Source organism: Stenella coeruleoalba (genome assembly GCF_951394435.1).
Source record: "Stenella coeruleoalba genome assembly, chromosome: 5".
NCBI lineage: Eukaryota > Metazoa > Chordata > Mammalia > Artiodactyla > Delphinidae > Stenella > Stenella coeruleoalba.
The window spans coordinates 24,713,251-24,732,667 of record NC_137150.1 but is presented as its reverse complement, the minus strand read 5'-3'; the positions used below and the strand labels follow the sequence as shown (position 1 = coordinate 24,732,667).

At 41.6% G+C, this 19,417-nt stretch overlaps 1 protein-coding gene across 1 annotated transcript in view; it reads right to left on the bottom strand.

The window, feature by feature from the left end:
- PCOLCE2 (procollagen C-endopeptidase enhancer 2) overlaps positions 1-19,417 on the bottom strand; it is a 71,345-nt gene that overhangs the window by 6,042 nt on the left and 45,886 nt on the right. Inside the window, exons 4-6 of the mRNA XM_079923041.1 lie at positions 12,661-12,785; positions 9,763-9,899; positions 4,434-4,588 (exon numbers count right to left, since the gene is read on the bottom strand). Coding sequence (XP_079779167.1) covers positions 4,434-4,588; positions 9,763-9,899; positions 12,661-12,785 — 417 coding nt within the window. The remainder of the gene's footprint in view (positions 1-4,433; positions 4,589-9,762; positions 9,900-12,660; positions 12,786-19,417) is intronic.

The window sequence follows — 19,417 nt, the reverse complement described above, 5'->3', positions numbered from 1 at the left end:
TGGTAAGGTGTGTTATAGCCGTAATTAGATGCAACCAATCACTAAACATTTATTTTGAGCCTGTAAGGATTATTAGTAAGGATTATTCATTGCCTAGAAGGATCTTAAGAACTGAGAAGTAGACAAATTTGAAAGTACAACTAAACAGGTAACCACAGTGGTTCTCAGTCAGGGGTGATTTTGCCTACTAGGTGACATTTGGTAATGCCTGGAAATATTTTTGGTGGTCACAGCTAGGGGATGCCACTGGCATCTAGCGGGTATATAACCAGAGATGCTGCTAGGCTTCCTACAGTGAACAGGACAGCCCCCAACAGCAAAGAATGATCTGGCCAAAAATGTAAATAGTGCCAAGGTTGAGAAACTGTACTATGATGAAACGAAATGAAATGAAATGAAATGAAAATAATCCTCATTAAAAATGTTCCCAAAATATTTCCTAATGATTCACTTATATGTGGCAACATGCTAGGAAGAACTAAACAAAGCTGTCACAGAACACTACTTGGTGGGTAAGAATTTACAACTGTGATATTGCCCTGCTGATATGTTCTGCTAACTTTTCTGTGAAGTTACTCTTTTTTTTTTTACATCTTTACTGGAGTATAATTGCTTTACAATGGTGTGTTAGTTTCTGCTTTATAACAAAGTGAATCAATTATACATATACATATATCCCCATATCTCCCCCCTGTGAGTTTACTCTTAATGTGTACCCCTACTTAACTCCAAAAAGGATCCAAAGTGGATTATAGTATTAAAATATATACAATTTAATGTTAAAATACACACAGTTTAATGGTAAAATAAACACAATAGCATATATATGGAGAAAGAGCTCAGAAAGCATTTAGAGGGACTATTGTTCTAGGAGTTGGGGACCTGAATTTACCTCATTCACTGAGTCAAAAGGTAGTGGCGTTAGTGGTTCTCCCTGTCTGATGAAAGAGCATCTTTTCACGTGGGCCACTGGAAACCAGCTCCTTCTCGGCCTCGGAATGCTAGTCTGGAGGTTGGGTGGGTGTCCCACACGGCCCCTTCTCTCCCTTCGGGACATCCCCGCTCTCTTGCCTTTCAGCCATCAGCTGTCCCACCCTGACCCTCGCCATGCTCCTGTCCTCTCTGCTGCCCTGCACTCCCCAGCACGGCACCTGGTTCTCAGCCCTCCTCTCCATGTGCTCCCGCGGCCGTGCCGGTGGGTCCTCCCTCCTCGGGGACGATCCCTCTCGGCGCCGCCACGGCCCCATCCTTCCCAGAGACGTTCCCTCTGCTCCGTCTCCGCCCCTCAGTCCCAGGCTTCCAGGTCCTCCTGCTGAAGTCTCATCACCAATCTCCCAAGTGTGGACACCCTGTCAGCCAGTGTAGCCTCCTCTCCTTCAAGCTTATTTAATTACTCTCAGACTCTCACGAGTACTTGCTTTCCGTCTTTAGAGGTTCAACACATGGACCCCTCGCATTCTTCCCACTGCACCATCCTGGCCCGTCTCTACTTCCTTAGCTACTCCGCTTAATTTCCATGGTCTTTTATCTCACTTTCTTGACAATATGTTAAACTCCCTTTCCCCTCTGCCCTCCAACCCTTAGGAAGCCTGAAGGAGCCTCTGCTTCTCCTTCTGTGCCTGCACGTAGACAGCTGAGGACACAAATGGACCCTCGTCCAAGCGACAAGCTGTCTCCAATTTCCACAGCTGTTTTTCGGATTCTCCCAACCCCCCGGGGCTCCCACCTCCCTTCCGTCTCATTCTCAGCCGGTGACCTTGCCTATATTCTGGGGAAAACAGAGATCATAGAAGAAAATGTCCTCGAAGCCCCACCAGACCTCCGAGCTGTCTTTATCTGCCCCCCTCTCTTCTTTCCTCCCCTGAGAGAGGAGGCTGCCCACGTCTGGTCTAAGGTCTGTCCTTCTGTGCGTCCTCCGAAGGCCAGACCCGCTCATCTTTGTGGAAATTTCCTCTACAGTTTATTCCTTCACTCTGCCCTTCTGTTCTCCTGCTGTGCCGGCTACTTCCCATTGGCTTTACCACGTTCACACCCTCCCTTTGGCTTGAACCTGTGCACTGAGTCGCTGGACTTAGTTTCCTCGCCTTGCTCCACACGCCCCTCACCCCTATCTGGCCTCTGCCTGCACAGCTCCACTCATAACCCTTGCCAGGGTGTCCAGTAGCCTCCACGTCATGAAATCACATGGTAACATTTTAGTCCTGACGTTGTTTGAAGCCTCATCAACACTTGGCTCTTCTGACTACCGCCTTCTCAAAACACTCTCTTCCCCGGCCCCCAAGACACCTGGGTTCCCCCCACGTCCGCCGCTGCCCCTTAGCTGCTTTTTTCATTCTTCTCTGCCAGCAGATCCTCCCTCTTTAAAGACCTGGAGTTTCTAGAGATTTAATTCCAGCCCTTCTTCTCCTTTCCCCCGTAACCTCTCCCCCATGGGGTCAACCATGTTGAAAACTCAAATTTAAATCTCTTGCTTAAATCTCTCTTCTGGCCTGGAGGCCCGTAGATCTTACTGTCTACATAACGGCTCCATTTGCTTGTCGCACAGACACCTCTAACCCCACAAGGGCACAGCTTAACTTATGAATCTACCCCTCAACCTATGACTCTACTTCTATGAATGGTAACATTGTTCCTCTGAGTTGTGCAAGCCAGGGACCCGGGAGGCATGCTTCTGGATTGCCCTAGTCCAATTAACCGCTGAGCCCTGTCAGTATCTCCCAAGGTCTCTGGCCTGCAGAACTGTCAGTGTCTCTTGACCGTCTCTGTACTTCTGTCTGGTGCAGTTCCCCTGGACAACCCCAAGAACATGCTGACCCTCCTGACCCCTACAGTCCATTCACCTCACTGGGGCCTCACAGAGTGATCTTCGTAAAGTGTGAATCTAATCCTGAACTTTCCTTAAATCCACCAACAGCTTCCCCTGCACTTAGGATAAAACCCCAACTACTCAGAGCATCAGGAGTGAGGTGGTAGGGCCTAAAGATGAACCTAGCAAGAGAGGCTAGGTACAAAGTGCGAAGGGGGTTGGCCCTTGTGCCGTCCAATATGGTAGCCACTGGCCACGGAGGCTTTTAAATTGTAATTAAATTAAAATTCAGATCTTTAGTAGCACTCGTCACATTTCAAGTGTTCAACAGTGGCCACTGTATTGGATGGCACAGGTGTAGACAATTAATTCAAGTGGGAGAAGGACACAGTCTGCTCTGTGTGTGTGTGTGTGTGTGTGTGTGTGTGTGTGTGTGTGTATGGGGCATTCAGTGGGGAATTAAGACAGAGGAAGGGGACCCTAAGAGTGTGGCTACAGTTTCTGTGGACCATGCTTGGGAAAACAGGTGGAGAAGCAGAACTGAGACAGAAAATAATGTGATAGAAATGAGTTACATTTGATATGTTTTAATTTAAATGTCTAGCAGTTGCAAAACTCCAGGAGAAAATTACAAATTCATGTTTGCAATTTCAGAGAAAGTTTAGGACTGGAGATAAAAGCTGGGGAACCACAAGATAAAAGCTGGGGAACCACATGAATGCAGACAGATAATTCACTGGAAAGAATAGGAGACCAGGGTCCACTGAGATGGGCTGGAGAAATATTGCTGTAACGTGCGGCAATACACCTGCAGGCCACAAGGTGGCACACTGTGGAGTGCTCAGAAAAATCAGCCCTTCTAGAAGTGCCTGTACTCAGGACAGCCCTGCTCAGGGTACCTGCAGAAAATGGTGGGCAGTAAAGCTGGGTTTATCTCAGCCTATTTCATATATTAACCTTAGATCCTTCCTTCCCCCTTTTTTTCTCCTCCCTGTATTTAGATTTTGAAATCTCAGGCCTGAAATCCTGGTGGGTGGAGCTGACAGGGTACAGAGACAAGATACAGGGACCCACACTTGCCCCTCCATTTCTTAGATAATACCAGAGTTTCCCGACTGGCTTCTCTAATACCTCAAATATTTTTGTTTGATTTACTCCAATTTGAAAAAATAATACATTTTGTATGACACAATTTGGAGCATACCCCATCCCAAAAAAGTCCAAATACTGGCAGATGTGAAAACAGGCAGGTATCAGGGCCCTGAAACTTTAACCTAAAACACTACAGTTCTATGTAATAAAAAAAAAAAAAACACATAATTTTATAAGTGCCAGGAAAAAGTAGGCTTGTCATGTGATCTGTGCCAAAACAGGATTCCTAGCATTTTTAAGTGACCATAATTTTCTTAGGTAACATTTTAAAATTATTAGCTTAGAAGCATTCTTACACCTTACACTTTTCTTTAATTCATGGAATCATATTATTCTCTTCCATAAGTTTTCATCTTATTTAACTTATTTTAGTCTCAAGTATTTTCCTCTTATTTAATTTTTTTTTTTCTACTTCAGAAGAATTTTTGTTATACTCCTCAAGTTTGTGTACAAACTTCAAACGAGAAAAACTTACTTGTAGTCACAGGAAAGGTGGTGGTAACAGGTGGTGCTGTAGTTGCCGGCAATTTCTTTGGCCTGAATTTGTAGTGACCGATAAATCCATCTGCAGTTAAACTTAAGTCTGATAAAAACTGAATGAGAAGTTCATTTCTCTCAGATACAATTGGCCTAAAAGAAAAAAAGATGTAATTGTATGTATATTTAAAAATTTAGGTGACACCTCTCTGAAATGTAGAATTTTCTAACTTTCCATCAATTTCTGACGATAGGTTATTCTTTGTTTAAACTGAAAAGCTGAAATACTTGAAAAGATGATGGTCTTAATCTGCTCAGTATTAATGCGAATAGCTAACATTTACTGAACGTTTGCTCAGTTAGGCACGTGCTTTATGAAAACTGTTGAATTCTGTCTTCACAACAACCCTGTTATTATCCCCTCTTCATGGAATAGGCAAGTGAAGATCGGAGAGTTCAAGTGATTTGCCAAGGCCAAGGAGAGTCAGCATTTGAAAGGACCAGGTGCCTTTAGAGACGCTGGTAGACGTTGGGACCAAGGTAAACACTGAAGCTGCAGCTGGTTCCTCACAAGCACCTCAGGGTTTGGCCTGACTTGGCAACCACACAGCTTCTTTGAACTAAGACTCTGGGTTCCAGCTGGCCTGGGGAGCTAGGGATGCTGGCCCTGGGGAATCAGATGGAGAACTTCGGTTGAACAAATTCCCACACCCTGTGAAGACACCACCAAAGGGATCACCTCAGTGGGTTGGTCACCTAGGGATAAGAAAGCCATGCAGGGTTTAATGGGACTTTCATTTCATTGTTAATGAGAGTTCTTATGCGTGCCTGAAATGGAAACCTTTCTGTTTATAATCTGGGTAGCAAAATGCTGTGAAGGAGAAAGAGAAAGAGAAAGATTACTTTGTTTTGGTGGTCATGAAAGACATCATTAAGAATTCTAATTTTAAAGCAATTTTAGGGGCCTGCTGGTACTAAAGGTTTAGTGGCGATAATAACTGAGGCTCAGAAGCTCTGTTAAATCTTAGGGGATAACTATATTATACAAGACGGTAGTTTCATTTAATCTTGCTATTGTTATTTAAACAATGGTTTAAAAATGCTGTTTGGCTAATTTTATTTTAAAACTATTTAATTCAGAAGTGGAAATTTATTTAATTGAGTTAATTGGTGGTTTGACTAAACTCCTTTTTTTGAGTCGTCGTCTCAGCTGAATCACTTCTTAGCCCTCACGGATAGTAAGTAATGAGGCAACCTGTCAGCTATTTTGAGTGGAGTGGGTGGAGGGGAAGGTAGATCTGGACTTGACCCAACCAGTTAGAAAAACTGCAGGGTTCTTTTCTGTCCTGAAGGTTATTGCCTTCTTAGCCAAGGGACGAGACAAACCTAAGAGCAAGCTCTGTGACCCACATTTAGAGTTCCAGTCACAAAAGTGACCAAGGTCATTCAAATAATGCTTCTAAGAATCAAGCCTGGAACAGAAATATTTTATCTTGCTTTTGAAAACACATTCCATTGAATAAATACAGTGTGCAGGAAACACAGTTCTCAACTACAAGTACAAATAAGACACGTTAATCTTGTTCAGATGATAGAATTACAAAAAGCACTTCTTATAAGCAGCAAAGAAAACCTTAAGATCCAACCAGGTCAGCCTTCTAGGCATGATGTTACAATCATAGTGATCATTCACTGCCTTTTCTATGAACTCATCTTGGAAGCATGATATTGGAAGCTGAATTTTCTCAAGGAAGAGTATTTTAGTAACAAAGATACGCCACTACTGAGTTACGCTGCTACTGAGCGTTAGTGTGAATGCGACAGAGTCACGGTGCCATGAATGTACTGAGGGCAGAGTGCTGCATCTGCACATTAATGTTACAAATCGCTAGGAAGGCAAGGGGGCATCTCACTTGGACCCACTCCCCACTGGCAAATCCCAGGATGGACTGAGGATGCTGACCGGTGTCTTATAGAGCCGGCTATGTGAGCTGTCTCTGCTTTGTCACCCACAGCCTACCTCTTCATCAATCACTACAGCCCACCAACCACCAAGTCCTGCCAATTTTGCCTCGTAAATATTCCTTGATCCACCTCCTCTTCATCTCTACCACCCTTCCCTATCACCTCAGCTTTACCGGGACCACTGCTACAGCCTCCTTGCCAGCTCCCTGCTCCTCTTGTCTACGGCGGGCGTTCTAGAAGCACCGGTCCTGTCACTGCCCCTAACTGCACTTCGAGAGTCCCCATGTCTGCAGGACGTGCAACCCAGCTCCACTCTCCGCCTCCTTGCTCTCTGGGCGCCCACTCAAGGTTCAGGCTCCAGAATAGCATGTATCTCCCCTGTGGATCTTCAAGAACGGAGTCCCCTCTGCTTGGAATGAGTCTGTCCTAAGTTCTGCCTCTAACTCTCACTCTTGCGTCAAGACTCAGCTTCAACAGGCATCATCTCTTTTCCCAAACCTCCCCTGACCTCCCACCACTTGTCCCGACTGGACCAAAGGACTCCTTGTCAGAAATCCACCAGGACATTCCGTTGCCAATTTACCTATCTGCCTTGTTTTGGTCCTTCCCACTACTTACCTCTGTATCTTTTATTTTATCTTTGTGTTCGAGGTCCCTAGCATCGTGTCTGCCACACGGCTGGGGTATATATAGTAAATGTTTCGGAACTGAATCCAGTGGTATCGATACTGAGTTGAACCAGGCACAGGGATGCTGAAGTGATATCCCCATTGCCCCCACCCGCCCTGAGTTTTGTGCTTCTCCTTTCCTTTTGTCTACAGATTTACTCATACATATGCATCGTGAAACCATATATTCTATAGGTTTGCATTTTTTTTAAACTTGATATAAATGAAAGAGTATAGTGTGTCTTTTTCTGTTATTTTTTTCACCCTCAACATTATAACTGTGAGATTCATCCACTGTGCTCAGGGCTGTATAGTGTGAACTATAACAGAATCGAACTATTCTCTTGTTGATAAACATTGTGCTGTTTACTCTCCCCCCAGTACAAATAATATTAATGAGAACATTCTTGTATATGTCTTGTGATGCACAGGGACAAAACTGTCCATGAGAAGAATAGGGTATATGCTCTATAGCAGGTCAGAGGATACAAGCTCATTTTCAAATTTTTTAAAAAAATTGTTTATTGGGCTTCCCTGGTGGTACAGTGGTTGAGAATCTGCCTGCCAATGCAGGGGACACGGGTTCAAGCCCTGGTCTGGGAAGATCCCACATGCCGCGGAGCAACTAGGCCCGTGAACCACAACTGCTGAGCCTGCGCGTCTGGAGCCTGTGCTCCACAACAAGAGAGGCCGCGATAGTGAGAGGCCCGCGCACTACAATGAAGAGTGGCCCCCGCTTGCCCCAACTAGAGAAAAGCCCTCGCACAGAAATGAAGACCCAACGCAGCCAAAAATAAAATAAATAAAAATTTAAAAAAAAATTGTTTATTTATTTTTGGCTGTGTTGGGTCTTCGTTGCTACACACAGGCTTTCTCTAGTTGTGTCCAGTGGGGGCTACTCTTTGTTGCGGTGCACGGGCTTCTCACTCTGGCGGCTTCTCTTGTTGCGGAGCATGGGCTCTAGGCGCGTGGCCTTCAGTAGTTGTGGCTCACCGGCTCAGTAGTTGTGGCTCATGGGCTTAGTCGCTCGCGGCATGTGGAATCTTCCCGGACCAGGGATCAAACCCGTGTCCCCTGCATTAGCAGGTGGATTCTTAACCACTGTGCTACTAGGGAGGTCCTTATTTTCAATTTTATTAGATACTGCCAAACTGATCTCCAAAGTGATTGTACCAATTTACATTCCTGTCAAAGATTTATTCACTGTGCAACTTTCTTCTTTGGGGAATGCCTTTTCATGTCTTTTGTCCATTTTTTCTGAGTTGTTATCTTTTCGTTAATAATTTTTAAGGATTTCTTGATATGTTTTGGAACCTAGACCTAGGTCTTTGTCAAATATATCAAGTATTTTACAAATATCTGTTTCCGTTTTGTGCCTTCTCTTTTCCCTCTCTTTAAGGTGTATTTTGATGAGCAGAAATTCTCATTTCAGTTCCCAGTCCATCTGTAATTGACGTTTGTGTGCTGTTAGATATGAATACAATTCATTTTTACCATAGAAGCAAAAGTTGTCCCTGCCTCGTTCTTCAATAGGGTCATCCTTTACCTGCTGATCTGTGCGTCTCTGGGATATGTCTCATCTGCAGAGACACGTGGGTATGTTTCTGGCCTCTCTTTGGTGTTTTCATTAGTCAGTTTTTCTACCTCTCTGTTAAAACCACACTGTCTTAATTACAACAGCTTTCTGACCTGGCTCCACCATGGTTGGTCAAATCCTCCTGCCGTTCCTTCTCCTTCAAAACTGTCTTAGTTTTGACCCCTCCCCTAGCAATGCCATGTACATTTTACAGCTGGACTGTAAAATCCACATCAAAAATGCTTACTATTATCAAACATAATAAATAGAAATGAATTTAAACCGGAAAGTACCTTGCTTTAACTCAGATGTGTCTATGGGAAATCATAGAAATGCGTGTAAGATCAAGTGATGCAGATATTCTAATTATGTTGAAGCAACAGAATAAGAAAGGCTATTTAAATTGGCACAGTGGTGACTTGGCCGGCAAGCTGTAGTAATGTCATTGCCACTTTTCCTAGTACTGTATGTGATGGTGTGAAATATCTTGCACCAAAACAATCATGTGTTGCACCAAAATACAGCACAGAGGAGTTAAGTAACCTGCCCAGTGTCATGCATCTAGTAAGTGGCAGAGCTCTTAGCTCCATAAATATTTGGTGATAAATACACAGTACCTTTCAGGCTCACTCAGCAAGAATTTGAGCAACAATGCGAGGCGGCATGAAGCCCCCAAAGTCCAGGACAGGTAGAATCACCTGGATCTGTCATAAGCTTCCAGGTTTCCTCGTCTGGATTCCCAATAATCAGCTCCCTAGTTTTTGCTCAGAATTTTCCTCATTCCACTCTGATGCTTCAGCTCCCCGCTTGCAGGGCAGTGAGGTATCCAGGTCAGGTCTCTGGCTCAGCATCTGCCCCCGGGGCATCACCAGCTCCACTTCGGTTTATCTGTTTGGCTGCCGAGCCCTCTCTACACTCTTGCTAATGTTGCCTCGCTCTCTGGGTTGGCTACTCTTTGTGTTGATGAGGTACGGGACTCCACTGCCATGGAACCCAAGAATTTGAGAACAAAACAACACCACAAAATCTTCCAGCAAATACAATATAACTGGACAATTTAATAAGAAACGAGTTTAGAGCTCCTAAAATATTAATGAAATAAAACAGGTGCTACTCACGCAGGGGGACTGTCGCCACAATACTTCCCAATTCTTTCAGCGTCATTGAGCTCTCCGCCGTTAAACACGGCCACATAATCGTACCGGCAGTAGTTATCACGCTCAACATCAAACTTCTCAAACTTTAATTCTATAAGCTTTAGTGAAAGCACAACGTTAGAAGTGTCAGAGGAGCAGTGCAGACCAACCTCAGACAGAATTCTTCCTCTCCCCAGATTTGTAGGGTACCACGATTTTCCTTCTTAAAAAAATGTATTCACCGTGTTTGAATTTTTTCTGTGTTTACATACTTATTAGTTATCAAAATTGTGGTATTCTTTTGCTTTCATTTTTAATCATTCCAAAAGAGCATCTCAAGCCCAGATCAATCCTAATTAGGATCTTAAACGTGGGAACTCTGTTCACTTACAGCTAAGAAAGTATAAAAACACTATATAACCCCAGAAACCTATGTTAAGACTTAAATTGGGCTTGTGTTGGAGTGGGAAGCGGGGCTATACACCAGCTTCATTCTTCTCTAGAGGAAAACTAATAGAAATGAAAATATTATCTACAATGTCCCCTATAGTAGTGTGTGTTGGGGTGTGTGAGATGGGTAGACACAACAGTTCCCCTTTCAAGAAAAGGAGACTCACGTTCCCACCACATGTAAAGAAGTCAGATTCTTTAGGACCAGAGGTTCAGGGAAGTGGGAACTGACTATGATGTCTTCTGGAAGTATGTTTGAAAACTGTGCCTGCCAGACACAGTCTACTTGGTGATCTGGTTGATTTTTGAAGAGGTTGCATAGAAGCATGGATACACAAAGTCAGTGTTAGATTTCTGAAGTATTTCTTAATTTTTTTTTGCACTGGTACCAGTAATAGTGTCCTAAATTATTCGAATCAATAAGAAGTTTTGATGTACGAGCAATCATCCCCCTCATAAGCAGATTTTTCAAGACTCCCTCCAACCTGTGAGTCAGAGGAAGTCTCACTGGGTTCATAAATACCCATGGCACCCAGAGAGCTGGTCCCCACTCTCGCTGGACGGCAGGTGGGCAGGCAACCCTCCTTGCTGCTTATGGAATATAATAGGCATTAACTCCTGTTAGGACAGGCACACTGTTACTAGTTGTTAGCTAGCAAAGACTTAGACACAGTAACGTGGGTGAAGGTGATAACAGCAATGGTACCACAGAGAGACACAGAGGTAAAATGTGGCTTTGAACATCATTGCCACTTATCCACATATTTATCCACTTTTAAAAAGTCAGCACCAGTGATGGGTGAATAATTGCTTATTCATACTTAACACTGCTTTAAATTATATTAAAATATTTCCTCTTTGGGTCCTGTAACTCCTTAGCGGTTAGTAATAAAATGTGTTCTAGGTTATTAAAAAATTGGCTGAACTTTTTCTACTTAGAAAATAGTCACCGAACTTTTGAAGAGAAAATAAAAATAAGTAAATAAATAGGAGGGTAAAGGGGAAGGTTATAATTTTTAAAAAAGTAAGTCTTTAATAGAAGAAAATGCCCATAGATTTACATAGAAATTACTTAGGACTTAACTTTCTCATATTATTTTTCTCATTTGGACAGTTTCCAGTGATTTCAGACACTACAACCATGATTAAAAACTCAGCTGGCTGAAGCCAAAAGTCATATAAAAAGATAAAACCCAAATTTAAATAATCCAAGAGAAAAACAATGGGAAAAAGATGCTAAATTGTAATCTGTGAGTATAATTAAATTCAAATTATTTAATCTAACATATTTACAAATGACACAGAGAGAAAAATGATCAATACTATCTCAAGAATTACATAATGGCTTAAACGTTTGAGAAATTTAATTTTTAAATTTATTTTAAACTATAAAATGTTTAATAGATCTATAGAATCTTTCATTATCAAATAAATGAACATATTTTTCATCTTAAAAATAAAACTGAATTTTAGGATTATGATCAAAGTGTGTGAAGTGTGTGTGTGTGTGTGTGTGTGTGTGTGTACTCAAATCACTAACTTGCAGGTTATATTTACCTGAATAATTTTCCACTAAAGAAATGAATATATGTCAAATAATATTTGTGTAAGCAATACAAAAGATCAATTTAGAAAAGTTTTTTTAACAGTATTATAATGCTCACCATACAGTGTTTTAAGTCTGTAATGTTTTGTAATAATAACAATTTTTTTAAAAGTTATTTTCAGAATTCCACAATGTAAGCTTGGTCTATTCTCATGCTAAGTTCAACCCTGTGATTAATATCTGAAAGTGGTCCCCAAAAAGGGTAAAAATTCATATAACCACATACTAATAAACAATGGAAAACTTCTCTGTTGATTGTTTTAGAGCAATGAATAAAGTTATTTGTGGGGAACGTACACAAATTTTATTTTAAACAGCAACCAAAAAAAAAAAAAAAAACACACACCACCAGTTTTCTCATCAGACCATTCTTAGAAAAGATGATGTGGTATGCTTGCATTGGCTTTGTTGAAGTGAAGCATTCAGGCTGTTTCTGATTTGGTCTCTAAGAGGGCCATTATCAGGACATAATGCTCTGTGAGCAAATGGTAACCTGAGGTGCACATGTACTTGGGGATTTGTTATGCTCCCATGGTTAGTCACTGCTGCTTATAACCCCATGCTTACAACATCTTCCACAGGGTTAAACAATCTCATGTGGAATTTGCAGACCATCTGTATTTCAAAACCTGTTTTGAAAATTACAATTCTATAATAGGAAATTAAATCCGTGACTTTGCAAGTCAAATGGCACAAAGGCAATTTTAACCTGGGCCTTTGCATGAAGAAATACTGTGTCCAGGGGGTCTTCCTCACCCTGTATCTTTAACAGTTCACACTAATTCACACATGCATACTTTCTTCATGTTTTCAGGGAACCTTACCTGATTCTTTGGGGCTACAATGTGCCACACACAAGTAACTCCTGCAGGGTAATCACGGTCTGGCCAGTTGGGGGTTTTAAAAGAGCCGGAAGGTCTTTCAAGGAGTCCTCCACAATACTGATCCCCTGAAGTTATTAAAAATGAAAAAAGAAAATCCAAGTTTATGGCAATGCAGCCATGGGGAAATTAGGAATTTGGAATATTGATACTATAATAAAGACAATGACAGATGCTTTTAAATTTTCTCTTAAAAAAATGGTTAGTTTCCTCTAAACCCACCCCCTCCCTAACACACACACACACACACACACACACACACACACACAATGATCTCTAGGTTACATGGCATATCATATCAGCACAAGAGAGAGAAGGAGTGAAATCAGGGCCATAGCTTCCTTCCTTTTTCCCATTTTTTTGGACGAGACAAAACATTTGGGCATGCACTCGTTCAGAAATCATGCAGGCTCATTAGAACTCTCAAGGCAGGGGTATTATTTACTAATAATATTTTTGTCCATCTCCATGGACAAAATCTGAATTAGCTGTTGTAGACAACTCTTATTCCTAGAAAACTTTTTATACTATACATTTCACAATTTTTAAGAATAATTTTGTTTGTAAAAACAATACATGTTTATAAATTTTCAGCAATACAGAAAAGCATTAAAGAAGGTGGGAGTGATTTCTGGATTGGGCCTGTGTTGGGCGAGCTCCCTCTTGGTCTGAGAAAGTGACTGCTCCAGAGAAGTCTCCCGGACTAACAGGGGGGCCGCTCCATCCCGCGCAGCTAACCATGACCCTGGACTTGCCGCCAGGCATGAGCAGTTCTGCTCTGAATGAACTCAGAACAGAACCAGGAAGGCTCTCTCCCAGGGGCCTCAGGAAGGGGTGCCACCGGGTGTTGCCGGGACCTGCTGGAGGTGCCCTCACACCAGACAGCACAGGCCCTGTGCGTTATGACAGGGACTGTGCTTCGTCAGCCAGTGTCCCTCTGCTGCCCTCTGTCCCCAGACCCATGGTTCCTCCCTCACCTGCACACTGAGATGGTCTTGTGTGGGGATGAGACCATCCCCTTGCCTTTTCCTCTATTCCTCCCACCCCAGACCCATAACCTCATGTAGAGCTCAGACTCAGCAGTGCTGGAGGTTCTCCCTTTACGCACAAGTCTCATTAGTTCACTAGGAGCTTCCAGAAGTTTCACCACAGCTAAACGCAGCAGCACTTCTGATTGTTAGGATATTAAGATGGAGGTTTAGTTTCACACTTGGGCTTCAAGAGAAAATTCTGCAGTGTTAGATTCCTGCTCTGTGCCGATATTAGCCTCACTTCTCTGGGACTGAACTGGGTTTCCCAAATACGCCTAGACTCCTAGTAAAGCTGTTTCTTCACTGGTGGGGGGAAAAAAAATTAAAATTAAATTCGGGGTAAGATTACCTCAAATCCCACTAACCACAATGAACATGTGACAAACATCATTTCAGACCAATCTCTATGCATATGTATTGCGTTGGCCAAAAAGTTCGTTTGGGTTTTTCCTGTAGCATCTTACGGAAAAAACCAAATGAACTTTTTGGTCAACCGAATACAAAAAGGTTCACAGAAATAATTTTAGAAAGACATTTTAATACAAGTTTTACATTTAATTTTACTGGGACTTAACGAACAAAGAAACACTGAAAGGAATTAATATACTTTACTAAAAATATTTCTGTGACACAGAAGGTAATCATTCTTAAAAGAAGTCTCTAAATTTAAGACAGTGTGTTATAAAAATTGAGCCTGGAGTAATTTCTGTAACTTTTTAAAAATATATATTTATTTATTTATTTTTGGCTGTGTTGGGTCCTCGTTGGTGCACAGGGGCTTTCTCTAGTTGTGGCGAACGGGGGCTACTCTTCATTGCGGTGCGCAGGCTTCTCATTGCGCTACTCTTGTTGCGGAGCACAGGCTCTAGGCATGAGGGCTTCAGTAGTTGTGGCACATGGGCTCAGTAGTTGTGGCGCACGGGCTCTAGAGCTCAGGCTCAGTAGTTGTGGTGCACGGGCTTAGTTGCTCTGCGGCATGTGGGATCTTCCCGGACCAGGGCTCGAACCCGTGTCCCCTGCATTGGCAGGCGGATTCTTAACCACTGCACCACCAGGGAAGTCCATCTGTAACTTTTAATTCATGGAAAATTTCAAGCATATACAAAGTAAACAGAACAATGTAATGAATCTCTATGTATGCATCATCCAATTTCAACAATTATCATCATTTTACTATTCTATCAACATCACTACCCAATGCTCACCACCTGCATTATTATTATTATTATTATTATCATTTTACAGGTTTGGGGGAGGTAAATTCAATACTCTGAAATGCACAAGTCTTAGCTGTAAAAATTTGAAAAATGAATCTGCCCGTGTGAGCCACACTCCTATGATTATAATAGAATCATTTCCCACAAAATTCCTGTATCCCTTGTCAGTCAGTCTGCTGGCTCTTCACGCCATTTTTCTAAAAAATTTCACCTTATATTAGTTTTATTCTAGAGCTTCATATACATGGAATTATACGGTGTGTCCTCTTCTGCGTCTGACTTCTCTTGCTTAGTACAATTTCCGAGATACATTCATGTTGCTGTGTGGATTAGTAGTTTGTTCCCTGACGTTGCTAAGTAGTATTCTGGGGTGTGGAAACCAGAGTTTGTTCACGTATTCTCCTGCTGATATTCATTTGGCTTGCTTCCAGTCTGGGCTTCTGCGAATAACGCTGCTATGAACATTTTTGTATAAATCTCTTTGGGGACATGTATTTTCATTTCTCTTGCATAAATATCCAGGAATGCAATTGCTGGGCCAAGAGTAGATGTAGATGTTTAACTTCATAAGAAACTACCAAAATTTTTTCCCCAAGCGGTTGTAGCATTTTTTACATCTCAAGGGATGAGCACTTTGGTTGCATCACATCCTTGCCACCATTTAGTGCGGTCAGTTATTTTAGCCACCCCGGCTGGTACGTAAAACCACAGTGGTATCTCATTGTGGTTTTAATTTGCATTTCCCTGTTAAGTAATGACACTGAACAGTTGTTCATGTACTTATGAGTCATTCATATATCTTCTTCTGGAAAGTATCTGTTCAAGTATTTGCCCATTTTTATATTCATGGGGATCTTTATCTTTGTACTGTTGAGTTCTTTATATATTTTGAATACAAATCCTTTATGAGGTAGTTTGGCAAATATTTGCTCCTGTTCTGTAGGTTGCCTATTCATCTTTGTAACATTGCCTTTTATAAGCATTAGTTTTGATTTTAATGAAGTTTGCATGGTACGTATTTTTCCATCCTTTTATGTTGAACCTATTTTGTCTTTGTATTTCTAGTGCTTTCTTTTAGACAATTATGGTTGGGCTCTGCTTTTGAACCCATTCTAATAATTACTGTCTTCTAATTAGAGTATTTAATCCTCTACCTTTAATGTATTTATTGACATGTTTGGACAGTGTGCCAATTACTATTTTGTTCTATTTGTCACACCTTTCTCTTGTTCCATCTGCTCTTCCTTTCCTGCCTTCTTTGGGCTGTTCAATAATTCTGGTATTCTATTTTAATCTTCTGGCTTTTAGCTAAAATATGTGCATTTTTAATGGGTTCTCCAAGGACTGCAGTTTTAATGGGTTCTCCAAGGACAGCGTATTTAGAGTTAACAGTGTATTTCTTCACGTACTGTATATTTCCATTTGCTCTTCCATCCTTTGTTCAATTGTTGTCATATATATTATGTCATACATTACGCTTGCCACAATAGAGTGGTAAAGTTTTTTGTTTGCTTTGTTTTGAACAGACACATGTAAAGAAATTAGAGAAGAAAATAGAATATAGCCTTCTATATTTACCATTTCCAGTGGCCTTCAATCCTTCCATTACCTTTGAGTTACCCTGTGGGGCCACTTCCCTTCAACTTGAGAAACTTCCTTAAATACTTCTTGTGATGCAGCTGTTTATCTGAAAATGTCTTTATTTCATTTTTTTTACCATTACTATTATTCTATTTTTTTAACATCTTTATTGGAGTATAATTACAATGGTGCATTAGTTTCTGCTGTATAACAAAGTGAATCAGCTATACATATACATACATCCCCATATCTCCTCCCTCTTGCGTCTCCCTCCCTCCCACCCTCCCTATCCCACCCCTCTAGGTGGTCACAGAGCACCGAGCTGATCTGCCTGTGCTATGCAGCTGCTTCCCACTAGCTACCTATTTTACATTTGGTAATGTATACATGTCCATGCCACTCTCTCACTTCGTCCCAGCTCACCCTTCCCCATCCCTGTGTCCTCAAGTCCATTCTCTACATCTGCGTCTTTATTCCTGTCCTGCCCCTAGGTTCTTCAGAACCTTTTTTTTTTTTTTTAGATTCCATATATATGTGTTAGCATACGGTATTTGTTTTCCTCTTTCTGACTTACTTTCATTTTTGAAGACTAGCTGTAGAATGCTGGGTTGATACTTTTATTCCAGCACTTTAATAATGCTGTTCCACTGCCTCCTGGCCTCCATTGTTTCTGATTAAAAGAAAGCCATCCTTCATACCATTGTTCTTCTGTATGTGATTTGGGTTTTATCTAATTGATTTTAAGATTTTCTCTTTATCTTTCGACTTCTGTAATTTAATTATGATGTGCCTAGGTGTGGCTTCATTTTTAATTATCTTATTTGGGATTTGCTGATCTTCTTGGCTCTATAAATTGATGTTCTTCACGAAATTTGGGTGGCCTCAAGCCATCATTTCTTGAGATATTTTTTCTGCATTATTATCACTCTCTTTTTCTTTTGGGACACAAATTACACATGTGTTAGACCGCTTGGCATTGTCTCACTGGTCTCCGAGGCTCTCTTTCTTTCATCTTTTTCCTCCTGGTTCTTCAGCTTGGATCATTTCTATTCAAATCCACTGCCTTTTTCTTCTACCACCTCCAATCTGCTTGTAAGCCCATCAGGTAAATTAAAAAATTACATGTTCGGGGCTTCCCTGGTGGCGCAGTGGTTGAGAATCCGCCTGCCGATGCAGGGGACACGGGTTCGTACCCCAGTCCGGGAAGATCCCACATGCCGCGGAGCGGCTGGGCCCGTGAGCCATGGCCGCTCAGCCTGCGTGTCCGGAGCCTGTGCTCCGCAACGGGAGAGGCCACAACAGTGAGAGGCCCGCGTACCGCAAAAAAAAAAAAAAATTACATGTTCTGTATCTTTCAGCTCTCGTATTACCATTTTCTTTTTTTACATAGTTTCTTTTCTGAGATTCTCAATCTGTTTATTTTTTACACATATATTTCCCTTTAAATCCTTAAACATTTATAATAGCCGCTTTAAAGTGCTTGTCTGCTAACTGTAACTTCTGGGTTATTTTGGGGTCAGTTTTTGTGGACTGCTTTTTTTCTTGAATATGGACACACTTTCCTGGTTTCATCACATGATTGGATACTGGACATTATGAATGATACATTATAAAGTCTCTAGATTCTGTTGTGTTCCTATAAAAAGTGACTTTTGTTCTAGCAGGCATTCAACTTGGCTAGACCCAAGCTCAAAGTCTGTTGCCCTGGTAGTGGGCAGCAGTTGTAATCTCTGTTTTTTTCAACCTCCAGATGATGCTTTTGTACCAGGCCAATTGAGTTCTCCCTCATATATGCAGAGTTTAGCCATTAGCCAAAGATTTAGCTGGATTACACCTAAATTTTTTGTGCCTCAATTCTTCTTTGGGATTTCCTCCCAAAGGTTCTGGCTGCTCTCTCAAACCAGCGAGTTGCACTATAGCCCAAAGCAAGAAAAGATTAGGAGTGCCTGCAGGCGGAAGGCTGTAAGTTTAACAGATGTTGACCACTGTGGTTGTCTTCCAAGGGTAGAGGTTTCTACCCTTGGGAGCGCACATGTACTGACACGGAACGATCCCAACTCGTAGTATGAAGTGTAAAGAAAAAGTTGTGAAACAATATGAATGTGTGATACTACTTATGTATTTTAAAAACTATTGCAAAAGTACATGCATATAAGTAAGTGCATATAGACGGTATGGGAACTACCAGCCACGGCTATTTCTAAGAGGGGACTACGATGGGGTGAAATCTTTCTATAGCTGTATGTGTATATCTGTATATAGGCTTCACATTTTTACTCCATGAATTTCTACATTTGAATTTTTATAAGAATATATATGGCTTTAAAAAAGACTGATTTTTTTTATGGTTTATCTCAGAATATTGAATATAGTTCCCTGTGCTATACAGTAGGACCTTGTTGTTTATCCATTCTATATGTAATAGTTTGCAACTACTAACCCCAAACTCCCAGTCCATCCCTCCCCCACCCTCCCTCCCCCTTGGCAAGACTGATTTTTTTTTTAAGATTTTTTTTTTTGATGTGGACCATTTTTAAAGTCTTTATTAAATTTGTTACCACACTGCATCTGTTTTATGTTTTGGTTTTTTGGCCGCAATGCATGTGGGATCTTAGCTCCCCAACCAGGGATTGAACCTGCACTGCCTGCATTGGAAGGCGAAGTCTTAACCAGGAGACCACCAAGGAAGACCCAAGACTGACTTTTTAATGGTCTCTTGATGGTTTGGTGGTATTTATTAGCTCTCTGTCTGAGAAGAATTGCTCTTAAACTTTAGATTAAATGAGTAAATCCATATAAAGTGCCTAGAACAGTGCCTGACACACAGGAGGCATTCAACAACTGTGAGCCCTTATTATTGCTGTTATGTGG